The following is a 16116-nucleotide window of genomic DNA, read 5'->3' as shown; positions in this document are numbered from 1 at the left end:
TGTACAGGCTGAAACTATCCCAAAAGTCCTCGTGTGAGTTCAGAGGTCAGTATTGCTTTTCAGATACAGCACAAAATAAAAGGTGCTTCTGAAGCCTCCTGCAAACCCCACTCTATCCAGTGCATCGTTGGTGACCCTGGCCTGCAACACATTTGCTCTCAGGCTGCGTGGTGAAGAGATTACAGTCAGAGAAGTCACTGGAGAGAGGGGAAATGCTAAAATCAACTTTATTTTTAACCCAGAGGCTAGATTTCTCTTGATCTCTACCTAGGCTGGGAACTGAATTCTGAAGTGGATGTTGTGGAGCAAAGAGGAAATTGCTGTTGATAAGCTAGGGATCACATCCACAGCTTAAGCCAACATGTGTTAGCATCTCATTGGCAAGAAAGCTCACAGTGTGCCTAATGCTGTCAGTGCATCTGCACATTGACCTGGTTCTCTGTGTGGAAAAGAAGCCACTATGTCCCGATGCTGTCTGAGTGTGTGTGCCTTCTTTGTTTGACAGGTTTCACTTACATACAAGAGTGGTAGAGCCTCCCCCACCTCCCTTAACAAATGTCATTTTCTGAGAGGTCGTTTTGACCTAGTTGGGTCTCTTCTGGCCCTACAGTAGTCTGAGTGGTTATCCAGAAAACCCAGGATGTCCCTGAAGTGGGTTGTGAGAGCCACATAGGCTCTGCTTTCTTGTCTTTGTGGCAGAATACCTGATCATTGTAGCTTAAGGGAGGAGGGGTTGTCCTGTCTCATGATCTGAGGAGATAGAGCAGAAGCACTCTAGGACTCCTCACATCTCAGAGTAGAAGCAGAGTCAGACAAGAAGTGGAGCCTGGGCCATCAACCTCAAGGCCTGTCTGTCTGCCAAAGATCCACTTCCTCATTAGGCCTCACCTCCCAAAACAGCACCACCACCTGGAGACCATGTGTTCAAACACACAAACTTGTGGAGATAATTCACATCCAAACCAAGCAGAGATAGTGAAGTCAAGGCTCAGGCAGGTCCACCTCTGCAAGGGGGTCTCTGAGGGCTACCCTGCAATTCTTCTGTATGTGCATTCTCTGACAATTTTCTGAGACCTGTGGAGCAGAGCTAAGGTTGAGCAGGTCTGGTATCGTCCATTACAGTCTGTGAAGTTTGTCATATTAGCCACAGGAATCTGCTTTTTAGAGTTAGTGCTGTGAAACTGTCCCTTAATAGCAGTTACATGAGTGTGCATGTGTGTGTTCATATGTGTGCAAGTAAACATGTAAATGTGGATGCATGTGTGTGTAGAAACCAGAGGTCCATGTCAGATCTCTCCCTCAGGGCTCTTTGCCCTGTTTTTTGAGACATCGTCTCTCAGGGAACTGCAGTGATTTCTAGAGTAGCTGGTCAGTCAGCCCCGGGGCTGCAGGTCTTCACCTCCCCAGCATTGAGACCACAAACACACTCTACCTCTGGCATTCTGGGTAACATAAGGAATTGAACTTGGCTCCTATGCTTGTGCAGTGTGAGCACCTCAGTGACTGAGCTTCACTTGTAGCCTGAAAGAATAGCTAACGCTTGTGGCAGAAGGCTGCACGTTTGTTTCTTTGTTTATATATTTATTTAATTTATTTGCCTGCCTTTGAAAAGCCTCTTGCATAGGTCTTTCTTTGAGATACTTGGAAAGACAGTTCTGCTCTGTTCCTTACTCTCCCTTATGCATGACATTCCCCTCAAACACGAGGTGTGTGTACACCTATATGTCCGTTCTTTCTTCCAGGATTCAAGTTAAGTTGTGGTGTGCTGTTGACAGCTAGAGTCCATAAGTGTGAATTAAGTAGACCACCCCATTCTCGGCCATCTGCCTTCCCTTTGCAAGTGCAGGCCTCAGAAGTGTGGGCAGAGCCATAGAGACACACAGCCTGGGCTCCCCTGCACCAGGTGACCACTCATGGGAAGTGACAGCAGACACAGGTGTAGCCTTACTGTAAAGTCCCATTTTGTGATTTCCACCTAGGTCATTGGCCATGTGGACGAATCTGCAGTCCCTGCAGGAGTTGAATCTAATTACATAGCAAAATATTCATAAACTAAAGTCCTTTGGTAAATGTTTCCTCAGATTCCATTCAGAATAAAACAACACAATCCAGGGCAAATCTGAACTTCAATATTGACTCATATCAGAAAAATCCAGAGAAATATAAGCTAGCATGTAAAGTAAGCTTGGCTCTGGGGGAGGTGGATGGAGTTAGATGGTGGGGAACAGGTGTGTGGTGTTTAGAGCCTCCTTGGAAGACATCTTAGGTCTATGTCACGGTGGGCTTTCTCCGGATTGCTTCCCCAAGGGCAGCACCATCACCTACTCAGGGTTGTGAGATGCAAGCCAGGCTGTTCTTGACGCTTCTCTCTTCAACCCTAGCTTCAAGGTTGGAGCAATTAGAAATTATCTTCAGCCAGGGTTTTTTTTTTTTTTCCTTTTTTTTTTTTTTTCTTTTTTGGTTCTTTTTTTTGGAGCTGGGGACCGAACCCAGGGCCTTGCCCTTCCTAGGTAAGTGCTCTACCACTGAGCTAAATCCCCAGCCCCTCAGCCAGGGTTTTAATCAGAAGCCTTCCAGCATGACTGCAGAGAGCAGAGCTCTGGCCAGCCCTCTACCCAGGTATCCTGCCAAACCCAGGCCCGGTCTCTGACCCTGGATCTAAATTCCACAGGGCACGTTGTAAATATAGGTGGCTCTTCATCCATCCATGCTTTGTGCCCTATGGGCCTTCAGATCCAGTTTTCATATCTTCTGATTCTGATATTTTGGCCTTTTGGTAGTGCTTCTTCTTAATCTACTACCTTACCCACCCTCACTTCTTTTTGGTGAAAGATGGGTGTTTTGGAATCACCTTGAATTTTCTCATGTCTCTAAGTTCTTTGGAAGAGTACCTCAGTTTACCTTTCTACTGCCAGGCTAGAGACTTTAAAACCTACTTATAATGTCTGTCAGTATCTGAGCCTTGGCTGCTGGGGAGCTTCTCTATAAGGGCTGGAACAGACATCTGTTTTCTTTCTGGTGGGAGTGATCCCTGTTCAGTCTTTGGGGACAGGCTGGATTTACATTAAGTGCTGTGAGGCTAAGTCTCATCTTTCCTCATTTCAGAGCCTGCTCTCTAGGACCCTCTGGTTGTTACCTGCCCGTTGTACCTCAGGGCCTAGGTCTGACTTCTCATGGACCCTGCTTTCTAAGCAGCCCCCGTCGTAAGCCTCTGCATTCACTGTCAGTGGGTCATCCTGGTGTCTCTTCCCTGAGCCTCTGTGGGCTGTGCAGAGCATGGCAGTTTTCCCTCTGTGAGCTGGGGTGATACTGAGCTCCTGCTGTCCTCTGCAGTGCTTTTGAAAGGGACAGGCAAACTTTCCTCCAGCATCTGCTAATGGGTGATGTTCTTGGAGCAGCTCTTTCAAAAGCTGGCTAGAAGACAATTTTCACCTTGAGTGTCCAGAGGGCCACTGCCTTCAGAAGCTGACTGCTGAGCCAGCATGGCCAGTTGGGTGATTGACACTGATGCCTGGGCCCTGGTGAACAATGTCTTGTGTCTGTGTCTAACTCTGTGGACAACATTTATAGCACCTGGGTCTGGCCATGACCCTGCCAATTAATACTGAGCAGGTTTGCAGCATCTCTGAGCTTTGATATCCCGTGACAGTAGGCAGAACTTGTAGGGATACAGAAGGGCTTTGAAAACAACTAACAATAACCCATGGCATCCAAAGAGCTGTGGTCCCTCCCACTGTGCAGCACTTCCCACCCCAACCAGCCTATGGTATGTTGGCAGACAGGAGAAAGCCACAATTGGATCTTTTAGAATCCCAGTCTGGCTGTGGGCCAGACAGCAGCTGAACAGTTTCGAGCATCTAGGGAAGGAAGCCTCTTAGGGTAGCTGTAAGGTGCCATCCAGTTTGGTCCCAGTAAGCACAGGGCCACTTGTAGGAGAATCCCCTCAACTATGAGCAGGCCTTGCCTGGGTCCTCCAAAAAGCTGTAGTCTCACCGCCTCTTCTTGGTTCCACAGGGGCTGTTCAGAGCTCTGCCGGATCCCCATGGTGGAGTACAAGCTGGACAGCGAGGGCACGCCCTGTGAGTACAAGACACCTTTTAGGAGGAACACCACATGGCACCGAGTGCCCACCCCTGCCCTACAGCCAGTTTCCAGAGCCTCGCCTGTGCCTGGCACACCAGACCGACTCCAGTGCCAGCCGCTGCTGCAGCAGGCCCAGGCTGCCATCCCACGAAGTACATCCTTTGACAGGAAGCTGCCCGATGGCACCAGGTAACACCACAGCTTCCTTAGGTACTAACCAAGCCTGGCTGGTTATGGGATAGCTCGTTGTGGGTTTTGGCAAGCAGAGGGATGGGCTAGCCTCAGGCACACAGTGGTGCTCAGAATCCAACCAGCTTAAATGCAGTAACACGAGAAGCTGATGAGAGCTCAGGACACTTGCATAGGTTATGTTTGAGAGCACAACAGTTTATTCTGTGTGTAATCCCTATCTAAAGATTCATGGAACCTACACCACAGAGATGTGTGCCTTCACTCTGGGCAGCTGACCCCTGAGCACTCTGATCTAGTAGACCTGTCAGGACACACCAGAACCAGGGTCTTGCTTGCCTGTTGGGCTGTGTCCCCTGGTCCTCTCTGATGTACTTCCCTCATCTGGAAGAGAAGGATAGACCCCGGCAACCTCCTAATTGACTGCCCAGATCAGCATCACTGAAGGGCTTAGAACCAGGCACTCCACACTGTAAGCCTATACAAATATTTACCAGAGTTAGCAGAATGTGTAGCCCTTCTCGCCTCTTCTAGTTTATACTCCCAGGGGGTGCAGGAATGTTTTAACATTAATCAAGCCCTCTGGGCTCCAAGCCTCCATACTTAAAGATCATAAAACACAGCCTTCCTGTGCTCCAGGCACACACCTGGGGCAAGAGTCAGCAGAGCCCCCCTTAATTATCAAGAGTCTAGAGAATTGCAGAGGAGACCAGAGTGCCCCAGAGCCTGAGGGATGCTGGCGAGTATTGTTTCTATCAGTGACATCTCATAAGTACTCGGAAAAGGGTCTGTAGAATTTACAGTAGGTGGCCATACGAAAGTCAGTGCTGTGCCACATTACAGCTTTGCTCCTGCTGACTTGTGCACTGGCCCCAGTTGTGGCCTGCACTAGGCTCTGTGTAACAGGTACGAGGGCTGCTCTCCTGACTGTACGCCCCTGCCATGGGCCTGGTTTTCTGTCCTCTGGAGTCATCATTGCACCTTCGTCTTTAGGCAGCAAATGTCCACTTACCCTCTTCTCCTTCCTGTCATGGGTTTCTGTCAGAAATCCCAGAAGTCTTGGGGCTTCACCAATTCTCATTACCTATCCATCATTGGTTCCATTCACCTTGTGATGTGAATGGACATAGAGCATTTGTTTGTAAACAGCTCAAGTCGGATGGGTGGGCTGGACAGGACTGCAGCATCTGTAACCCTGCTGCTGCTGATCTTCTCTTCCAGAAGTTCTCCCAGCAACCAGTCATCGTCCAGCGACCCGGGACCTGGTGGGAGCGGACCCTGGAGACCACAAGTGGGCTATGATGGGTATGGCTCCGTCCCATCTCTGTCTCCCTGGGGAGCCTGTGTCTGTACCTGGGACTCACTCAAGTGTTCCTGTGTGTGAGCTGCATGCAAGCCGCCTGTAACAAGCATTGTTAGCAAGTGCAGTCTTCTGAGTGAATCAGAGGCTCACCCTGTAGCCTATGCTGACCTCTACCTCATGACAATCCACCTGTGTCAGCCTCTCAAGTGCTGGGATGGCAGGTGTGTGCTACCAGGCCCTGCTAGGAAACTCCATTTTTGTCACAGTGTTCCCTGGTCCTCCCTGTTTTTTTTGTGACATGGAATGGACTTATGAACACAAGAGAGAAGATCTGAGATTTTGTGGACAGGAACTCTCAGAAAGTTCCCCTGACTCAACCTGCTAATAGGAGACAGTTCCCGAGAGCCAGAGAATGAGATTACCATGGAAGCTTCTCCACTTCATGTTGGAGAAGCGACATAGTAGCTCCCTTGGCCAGAGAGGCCTCCTTGACAGGAGCCTTAGTGGTTTGTATCATACCACAGGAGTCAGCAGTGTGGGCACAACTGGAGACCCTTGTAGATATATACACTCACACACACTCACACACACGCACACACTCATGCTGACCATATGTGGGACTCCTGAGGTACCGTGTAGCACAGCACTCAAGTTCTAGATGTGTATTGTGGTGACTCCAGCCATCCATGGTGGTCAGCAGCTGGGCCCTTGAGTGAACAGAACACAGTCATCCGTGGAGGCCTCGGCTGGCGTGGACAGAACATGCCTGTCCATGGAAGACCCTGGCGACCATGGCACTGTTTTCTGGTGCAGAGCAGAACTCGAGTCCAAGCATTCTGTTGTCCAATGTGGGCTTGGAAGTGGACACCAAGCTTTTCCCCTCAGATGTTTAGGCAGAGGTCTTCACAGCTAAATATCAAATACCTTTTCTAAATGTAGCTGTGGTTAAATGAGAGTGGTGCTCTGATTTGTTTTTATATAAATGTAAAACTTGTGTAGGTTCAGATCCACAGCATGGATTCAGCCCATAAGAATTGTGTTGCAATACAAACACATTCTTCACTTCCTTTATTTCTAAGATTATGTCTTCCTTTTTCCTGTTTCCATAATGGGCAGACTCTAGACTTAGTCAGGTTTTCTTTTCTTTAATAACATTAGTATTCCCATGTGTCCATGCTTTAGTCAAAAATAAGGTGATCACTGTGCTCCCCCAGAGCTGGACGACCTGCACTTGATGCTGGCAGTGTGTGTGTCTGTTGAAGCCAGCTGTGTGTCAGCCCTGGTGAAACAGCATCCTCTGCTCTGGAGAGATCAGCCTGGATACTGTGTTTCCACTGGCCAGGGATGACACACACCCTGGAATGGTGGTAGCCTCCGTAGGAAACCTCAGCCATCTTGTTCTGACCCCTGATCTGTCTGCTGGCTGTTGGTGTCAGATAAGAATAACTGGACTCGGGGCTGGAGAGATGGCTCAGTGGTTAAGAGTGCTGACTGCTCTTCCAGAAGTCCTGAGTTCAAATCCCAGCACCCACATGGTGGTTCACAACCATCTGTAATTGGACCTGATTCTCTCTTCTGATGTATCTGAAGACAACCACAGTGTACTCACATACATGAAATAAATAAATCTTAAAAAAAAAAAAAAAAGAATAACTGGACTCCTTTGCAGGTGTCCGTCCCCTCTCCTGCTGGAGCCCCAGGGCCCAGGCTCTGTGGAGTGTGATGGATCCGGGGATCATGAGGACCTCATGGAGGGAGGCAGGCTTCCAGGTAATGCAACCCTGGTGACCCAGCCTCCAGGGTGTCCCTTGACCCATACTTTTTCCCTGTCCCCACTCACTCACTTGACAATCATAGTTGATGCATTTCCCTGTGAGTTAGATGAGAGGGCTTGGCTGATTCTCCCAGCATAAGAGGCAGTGCCTGCGGCTTGGTTCTGGTGTGACTGAGTGGCTCTGGGGTAGCTATGGTTATAGATAACTGGTTATAGTATGGCTTTAGATAACTGATTATAGCATGGTTATAGATAACTGGTTATAGTATGGCTTTAGATAACTGGTTATAGTATGGTTATAGATAACTGGTTATAGTATGGTTATAGATAACTGGTTATAGTATGGCTTTAGATAACTGGTTATAGTATGGTTATAGATAACTGGTTATAGTATGGCTTTAGATAACTGGTTATAGTATGGCTTTAGATAACTGGTTATAGTATGGTTATAGATAACTGGTTATAGTATGGTTATAGATAACTGGTTATAGTATGGCTTTAGATAACTGGTTATAACGCCTGGAGAAACCAGTCCCTCTGTGGAAGCTCTGCTGCCTCCTGTGTACTCACTGGTAACCTGGGAAGTTGTAGTAAAGTCACCCTGCTTGATTGCTCCAAACAGTCAGAACCCTGTTTTTCTCCCTCTCACTAACACTGGAAATTGTGGGTTCAACTCTGTTTGTGTCACAGAAACCAAATGGCATGGCCCACCTTCCAAAGTCCTGAGCTCCTATAAGGAAAGAGCGCTGCAGAAAGACGGAAGCTGCAAAGATTCCCCCAATAAGCTGTCTCACGTGAGTCCTTTGTGTGTGGTCGATCGCACCTTTAGTAGGATTGATGTATGTCAGCATATAGAGGGGTGTACAGCACACCTGTCCACAGTGCTCAAGAACATAGGATGCATCTCAGTACACAGTAGGACTACATACAGTGTTTCCGTGCTTGGGAGTGTAGAGTATAGCCCAGCACACAGTAGGTCAATACCTGTGACTGGGATTGAGTGCATGTTGTTTTCCACACAGGACACTATTTAAAAAAAAAAGGATAAAAAAGGGAAGGAAATGGGAAAGGTTTTATTTTTTAATTTTCTCAGTTCATGAAGGACTCAGAAAGGCTGTACAGCAGATTCCTGGTAAAGCCAACAGGCACATCAGCCCTCCCAACCTTGGTGTCCAGGGTGATAGTGATGAGATCCTCCCCCAGGTTTAGCTGGTCAACCACTTAGCTACTTAATGGGACAGTGCGATAGTGGAAACTGAAACAGGCGTCTCGTCAGAGGGGCTGCAGCGAGGTCCCTCTGCTGACATCACTGAGATGTCCGTAACCGTAGCAGCCAAACGGCCTGCTAACAATCCACTGACAGCACTCCCCACATACTGACTTCTCTACCCCATGGAGTCTCCCAAGAGGCGAGTCTGGTAGGAGAAACAGCTTCAGTGAGACCCCGAACAAAGGAGCTGCAGTTGTGAGGTAGGAAAATGTGCGAGGGGAAAGAAACCAACTCCTGGGTAATACTCTCCCCTCCCCTCAGCACATCCGCACTGAGCTTTGCAGTTTCTGTAACCGTGCACAGCAGTTCTTCCTGCAGCCACGCCCTGACCTGGCCTGAGTCACTGCCCAGGTCAAGAGTAGATAGAGGATGACGTGTGGAGAGACCAGGTTGAAACCAGAGAAGCCAGGATCTGCATAAGGGTCCAGTGGTGTGAAGGAAAAGAGAGGGATGTCCAAAACCCAGGAAATGGCCTGGGCAAGATGCATTGTCCTGGCTCCAAGGCCCTGTCCTGCTGGTTCCTGGACTGTGATGGGCTGAGTCAGTCTGAGCCCAGGGACAGAGGGGATCTCTTGAGTCACATGTGACATTGGTCTCCCCTAAAGTATGGCGCTTTTCAGACAGTGTAGTCTGGCTTCTTCCTTCTTGGGACTTGCTTTGGCTTTAGCTCCGAGGGCCTGCTTGTTTGCAGGGCGCTTCACAGATGCAGAGTCCTTCTCTGCACAGAAACCAAATGGCACTGTGCTCTCAGAAAGCATACAGGGGCTAACTGGACATTTTACCATTATGACTCAGACCTGGGTCTCCTTCACCAAACTTGGGGTGACATTGGAGCCTGTAAGAGAAATGCTGTACTGGCTGTAAATGGCAAGAGGTTTATAAATGTACATTTCTGATCTCCTCCTCTACCTGACTTTTGCATCTTTCTGTCTGTATAATCCTTCTCAGTAGCATCTGTGTGTTATACACCCATGGTTGGCTCGCCCCTGTCAGTGATGGAGGAAACAGGAGGCAGGACCTCTGCATGAGACCAGGCTGGGTGGAGGAGACTGGGTAAAGTGATATGTGATCTTAAGAGCCAGAGTTCAATCCCCAGAACCCTCTGAAAACCAGCTGTGGGTGTACATGTGTAACCAGCTGTGGGTGTACATGTGTAATCAGCTGTGGGTGTACATGTGTAACCCCAGCACTGGGGAGGCAGAAGCAGGCAGATCCCTGGGACTTAGCAGCTGATCTGGGAAAAGTCAGAGATCCTCACTCCAAAAGGAAATAGACTGCTATCCAAAGGAACAAAGAGGACCTGACTGCAGGTGCAAACACATGCACACACACGTGTATACACACAGACACACACACTCACATACATGCATACACACACATACACACACACACACACACATACACACACACACACAGGACTAAGTTGTTAAGGAGAAGAGCCATTTCTATTTTGATCGCTGGCTTGGGGCACACGTAGAATTCAGCCCAAGCCTTGGCCTACTGTTTGGGGAGGGCAGTATCTGGGGGTTTACCCACGGCCATCTTCTGTCCTCTTCTCCAGATCGGGGATAAGAGCTGCTCTAGCCACTCCAGCAGCAACACTCTCTCTAGTAACACCTCCAGCAACAGTGATGACAAGCACTTTGGGTCAGGGGACCTGATGGACCCCGAGCTGCTGGGATTGACCTACATCAAAGGCGCTTCCACTGACAGCGGCATCGACACCACACCGTGCATGCCAGCCACCATCCTGGGCCCAATGCATCTGACGGGCAGCAGGTCCCTGATCCACAGCCGGGCGGAACAGTGGGCAGATGCCGCCGATGTCTCAGGAGCTGATGAGGACCCTGCCAAGATGTATACCCTGCATGGCTATGCCTCTGCCATCTCCAGCAGCGCTGCAGACGGTAGCATGGGTGACCTCAGTGAGGTCTCTTCTCACTCCAGGTGAGCCAGTATGTGCCAGGCTGCACCCGCCCTGCCCAGAGCAGTGTAGGCGGGGCCTGAGGCTGTCACTGCTGACTGCCCAGCCTTCTGACCTCACAGCAGTGCCATCTCCTGAACTCTGCTGTCAAGGCACGCGTGTTACTCTTGTCCTGTCGGTTTTCTTCTTTCTTTCAATTGGAGGGCAGTGTCGCTTGTCTCTTCCCTGCTCAACCTGTGACCCTGATATCTCTTGTTAGAGAGCTGTAAGCAGGTTAATCTTTAGTGTCTGTCAGCCATGTCCATCCTGCAGGCCACCTGTGTCCCAGGTTAACTGCGAATACTGTGCAACACACTTGTACATGATGCCATCTCACCATGCCTGTCAGAAACAGTTGTAGATCCTGGAGGAGGAAAGGCATAGCAGCAGGCTCCTTGTTGGGGACTCACCTCAGCCCCTTGTGTGAGCTCATGAACACCATCACACCATCCCTGCCCCTGAAGCCCAGTGGCAGGCCATGTCCAGCTGGGGTGTGGTCTGGGGTCTGAGCACGGATGTGTGTACATAGGAAACTGCCCTCAGAGAACAGAAGGCAGTTGGGGCCTTCTTGAGCTGGCGTGTATTACAGGCAGTTGTCATCCACCCAGTGTGGGTGCTGGGACCAAACTTGGGTCTTCTGGAAGAGCGGTAAACACTCCTAAATGTTGAACTGTCTTCCCAGCCCTCGACTGGGGAGTTTTAAGAAGACAGCTGATTAAGCCTGATAGTGCAGGCCTCTAGTCCTGTCTACTCAGAGGTTAACCAAGGCCTCCTGGGTATATTCCACTTAAAGGTCAGCTTGGACATGTCAGTGAGACCTGTCTCAAAATTAATTGACTTGTTTGTAAAGTAGCTCCAGTTTTTGGTGGATCCAACCTCCAGTGTTGGGGGTAAGGAAGGAGCTAAATATAAGGGAATTATATTCTAAATACAGATATATAATACGTGTCTGCATGGGTTTGTGATCCTGCTTGACAGACATCTGTATGCTGGTTTAAAGGCTGATAATCTCAGGTCTCTGCGTTCTCTTTGAAAGACTCAGAGAAGCAGCTCCTGTGTCAGTGTCTCAGTGGGATCTAATCAGGAGGTGTGGCTTCTACTCTCATTCACTTCCTGCCCCTGGTGCTGTTTCTCCAGGGCTCTGGGCCATTCTCCGGCTTCTCAGAGCTTCCAGCCAGAGCATGGCTGCACAAACCGTATGGGACAGTCCTTCGGGACCTAGAACCCTGATAGGCATGTCCCCAAGGGGTGGGGCCTGCAGGCCCCTAGTCTCTGGTCATAGCCTCTGCTCCTGAGGACCGGATGCCAGCGTTCTCCCTGGAGCCCTCCTCTGCCCTTTCTTGGACATTACTGAAGGACAGTGCTGGGTAACAACCAGTAAGGTAAAACTGCATCCTCGTAGGTCATAGAACCAAGGGGTAACATTCTGTGCCACCCTTAACTCACGTAACCCAACCATCTTAAACTACCGAGGCTCTGCTTGGCCCAGCAGGCCAAGTGACATTGCCCAAAACCAGATTCCCTGTCTTTATTCCCCTTGTGGCTAAAACTTATTGTCACCTGTTGGCTGTGTTCATGGCTGTCCCCAGGTGAGAAGGGGTTCTTCTCTAGTGTCTATAGAACAGAAGGCACGAGTCTCACTTGAGAGGTCCCAGTTAGGAAAGAAGGGTTTATTTTGGCTGGTGGCTTGAGGGTACAGTCTGTCATTGTGGGGAAGACGTGGAGGCAGAAGAACAAAGTCACACAGCATGTGCAGTCAGGAAGCAGAGACGAGGCTGGTGCTCGATCCTCTGTCTCCCTTTATCCAGTCCGGGACTCAGTGTGCAGGATGACACCGGCCACATTTAGGGTGGGTTTTCAACATTTCTCAGACAGGCACACCTGTCACCTCAGGAATCAGAGTCAAGTTGACAAAACTGAACATCCGCCCAGCACCTGTGTCTGCTCTGCTGTCCGTGACTTTACACCACCATGGGAAAGCTAGACCTCGGCTGGGTGTGGGCTGCTAAGCTGTGGTGAGACAGCCACTATGCCAGGGAGTCCCTGTTGCCCAGGGTGGTGGAAACAGAGGATGGGGCAGTGTGCCAGGGAGACATTCTCGCTGCTTTTCACTATACTATTCAATGCAGTTCAGTTCGAGATAACATTGTATCCAGAAATCACAGGAATTCTAGTTCTTGGAAGATTCCCACCCTCCTCAGGATTGGATAAAAGTTGGCCATTGTATAAAAGCCACCTCGGGGTCTTGGACCCTGTAGCATCTTTTCAAAGTTCAGGCCACTTGTAAGAGACCTGGTGTCAAGAGTCAGGGTACCTCAGGGACTCCTGGAATCTGTGTGGCGGAGAGTTTCATGTTACCGCCGAGTGGAAGCTGCCCAGGGTTCTTGGATACTTGCCTGCGGTGCACGTCCTTCATTAGGTGGAGGAAGGGTGTTCAGGGGGATTTCTGCAGCAGCTGTCTCCTTTGACAGGTTAGGGGATTAGAAGTCCATGAGGAGCTGCCCCAGAGCGCCTCTTTGGCCTCGGGTTTTTGTGCTTACGAGACTGGAGGCCTGGGCAGCTGAGTTGGAATGTTAGGCACTGAGTGAGTGGCCTGCCCCTTGCCTGCCTTTGGCTGTATTTCCTCAGTTGTGTTTCTCAGCTTGTTCCTGCCACAAGAGAGCCACGTCTGAGCATGGGGAGCCCCCTATCCAGGGAGCTATGTAGTAGAGAGGTCACCTGCCTTCCAGCCCATGCCCAGGGACCACAGGTCTCTGCGGCATCTGAGATGATGCCACCTTTGGCTGTCTCCACAGTGGCTCTCACCGTTCAGGAAGCCCCTCCACTCACTGCTCCAAAAGCACTGGGTCTCTGGACAGCTCCAAAGTCTACATCGTCACTCACAGCGGTGGTCAGCAGGTACCTGGGGCTGTGGCAAAGCCTTACCACAGACAAGGAGCAGCAAACAAATATGTCATCGGCTGGAAAAAGTCAGAAGGCAGCCCACCACCTGAGGAACCTGAAGTGACTGAATGTCCCAGGTAAGTGGCTTCCTGTCATATGTGTAACCCTAGTCATTGTACACCCTTCCTGCCATGTCTGTCTGTCCATCTATCCTCTAGGTAGGGTTTTTGTTGGTGTGACAAAACACCATGACCAAAAGCAAATTGGGAAGGAAAGGAACTCAAGTCTCTGCTTGCAAGGCAAGCCTTTTACCCACTGGGCCATCTCCACTTCTGGTCTCTGCTTTAAACTCTTTAAATGTTGGAATTTAGGTTTCTTTCTTTAAAGTCTTCACTTTATTGAGATGGTAGTGGTAGTAGTGGTGGTAGCTGTGGTGACTGTGGTGGTGGTGGCAGTGGTGATGGTGGTGGTAGTGGCTGTGGTGGTGGTGGTTGTGGCTGTGGTGGTGGTGGTTGTGATGGTGGTGGTGGCAGCGGCGGCTGTGGTGGTGGTGGTGGCTGTGGTGGTGGTGGCTGTGGTGGTGGTAGCTGTGGTGATAGTGGTTGTGGTGGTGGTGGCTGTGGTGGTGGTGGCTGTGGTGGTGGTTGTGGTGGTGGTGGCTGTGGTGGCTGTGGTGGTGGTGACGGCTGTGGTGGTGGTGATAGTGGTGATAGTGGTGGTGGTAATGCTTAGGCTGCCATGGCACATGTGGAGTGGACTCCCTCGTTCCACCACAGGGATTCTGGGATGGAGCTCGCCCATCAGACTTGAACTTGGTGAAGGCTAGCCCTCCACCTGAAGCCATCTCTAGCCCTTGGCTTTTATCTGTAGCAAAGTGTAAAGCTCTGCTGTCTTTGACCCTCTATCCAGAAAGCTGACTGCAGTGGAGTCATGGTAATGGCTGGGGTAGGGTGGTGTAGTCTCTGTGGCGTCTCAAGGCCAAGGCAGCATCAGCCCCACAGTCAGAGAACATAAACGCAAAAACACTTCACCTGGTTGCTTTGTGGGACTCTTGGGGTTTTATGGGCAGGTGGGGGAGGATGCCCATGTTTGTGAAAATAGGAAAAAACTAAAGGTTTGGTATTGTTCAGAGAAGCCCAGGAAACCCTGAATTGTAGGTCTGAATCATGTGCTCTGCTATAGGAGTGAACCATGGTGTAGGCATGGGCTGCACGTGCCTGTGAGTGCATGGCTAATGGAGAGGGCATGGACTCTTGAAGGTTGGGGCGGGGTTGGCCTTACTTTAAAGTTAGTGTTTTCTTCTTAGACTTTGGGAATCGGAGGTCTCTGAATTACTCAGAGATCTAATTGTATTTAAGTGCATTGTCTAGATGTGAGACGCTGTGGGGGTGGGGATGGTGCACTGAGAATTGTGGGCCTCCACAGTGGAGCGAGTGAGTGCATGCGTGCGTTTGGGCCAGAGAACAACCTTGACTAATGTGCCTTGGGCACTACCCATTGTGATTTTAGAGATGGCGTCTGTCACTGGTGTAGAGCCTCCTAAGTCTAGACTGGCTGAGCAGCGGGCCCAAGGATCTGCTTGTCTCTATCTGCCAAGCCGAAGAACACAAACATGACTTTAAAGTCTGTTCTGGGAGATTGAATTCGAGTCCTCAGACTAACTGAGCTATCCCTCAGCTTCAGACTCTTCCTGGACATTTCGTCTGACCGCCAAGGGGCCTCTTCTAGGTAGGCTGCGGCTCCTCTGACCCTGTGCTCTGGTTTATTGTCAGGATATATGGCGAGATGGACATCATGTCTACAGCCAGTCAGCACCCGGCAGTAGTAGGAGACTCTGTTCCGGAAGCTCAGCACGTCCTGTCCAAAGATGACTTTCTGAAGTTGATGCTGCCTGACAGCCCCTTAGTGGAGGAGGGGAGACGGAAGGTGAGTGACCATGAGGGCTGTGGTGCAACTCTGGGTACTCACGTGCTCCCCACCAACAGCCCAGTGTACAGTGGCCATTGCCACTGTCACGGGTGTCAGGGTTCGGTGTTTGTTTGTTTTTAGTACTGAGAATGGAACCCCAGGGCCTTGCACATTCCAGGCAAGAGCTGCAGCCCAGCCCTGACCCTGGCCACTACCAGTTCCTTCAGAAGACAAACAAGCTGAGGAGGCTGGGGTGGGCGGCCATTGTATTCTTGGAGTTGCTCTGGAAGCCAGGCAGGCTCCCCTCAGGTCTTGGCTCCAGCTATGACCTGTTACATGTTATGCAGGTGGGCCCTTGTGTGCTGATGCGATAAAGGTTATGGCTTTAGGGCCAGGGCTATGCTAGGAAGTGACACACAGGAGCCTAGCATGGTGCCTAGACACAACTGGCCATCAAACCTCAGCCAGTGAGGTCACACTGCTCAGCTCCCCCAGGACCTGCAGCCTGTACCCTGCCCAGGTCGTCCTGGGAGGCTGTCTGCTCCAGAAGTGGATGGAGCTTGGTTGCAACCCCATCTGTCAAGCCTTGTGTTCTGCCCCACAGGCCACAGCTCTCAGAGAAGGCCCTCCTCATGCTCAAGTGCCTTCTCAGGGAGGAAGTCCTGTCTTTGTTTTGCTCCCCGCCTGCCCCAAGTTCTCCCTAAGTCACTTCCTAACATAATGCAAAGCAGGAGCTGCCAAGC

General features: G+C 50.3%; 1 protein-coding gene across 5 annotated transcripts in view; it reads left to right on the top strand.

Moving 5' to 3' along the window:
* Positions 1–16116, top strand: part of Sipa1l2 (signal-induced proliferation-associated 1 like 2) — a 150677-nt gene that overhangs the window by 111249 nt on the left and 23312 nt on the right. For all 5 annotated transcript variants that reach the window (XM_008772639.3, XM_039097901.2, XM_008772638.3 and 2 more), the window contains exons 11-17: positions 4015–4272; positions 5494–5577; positions 7245–7345; positions 8040–8143; positions 10181–10566; positions 13378–13602; positions 15238–15391. In XM_008772639.3, the coding sequence (XP_008770861.1) occupies positions 4015–4272; positions 5494–5577; positions 7245–7345; positions 8040–8143; positions 10181–10566; positions 13378–13602; positions 15238–15391 (1312 nt within the window). The remainder of the gene's footprint in view (positions 1–4014; positions 4273–5493; positions 5578–7244; positions 7346–8039; positions 8144–10180; positions 10567–13377; positions 13603–15237; positions 15392–16116) is intronic.

The sequence above is a fragment of the Rattus norvegicus genome, chromosome 19 (genome assembly GCF_036323735.1).
Source record: "Rattus norvegicus strain BN/NHsdMcwi chromosome 19, GRCr8, whole genome shotgun sequence".
NCBI lineage: Eukaryota > Metazoa > Chordata > Mammalia > Rodentia > Muridae > Rattus > Rattus norvegicus.
This window is presented reverse-complemented; position numbering and strand designations above follow the sequence as displayed.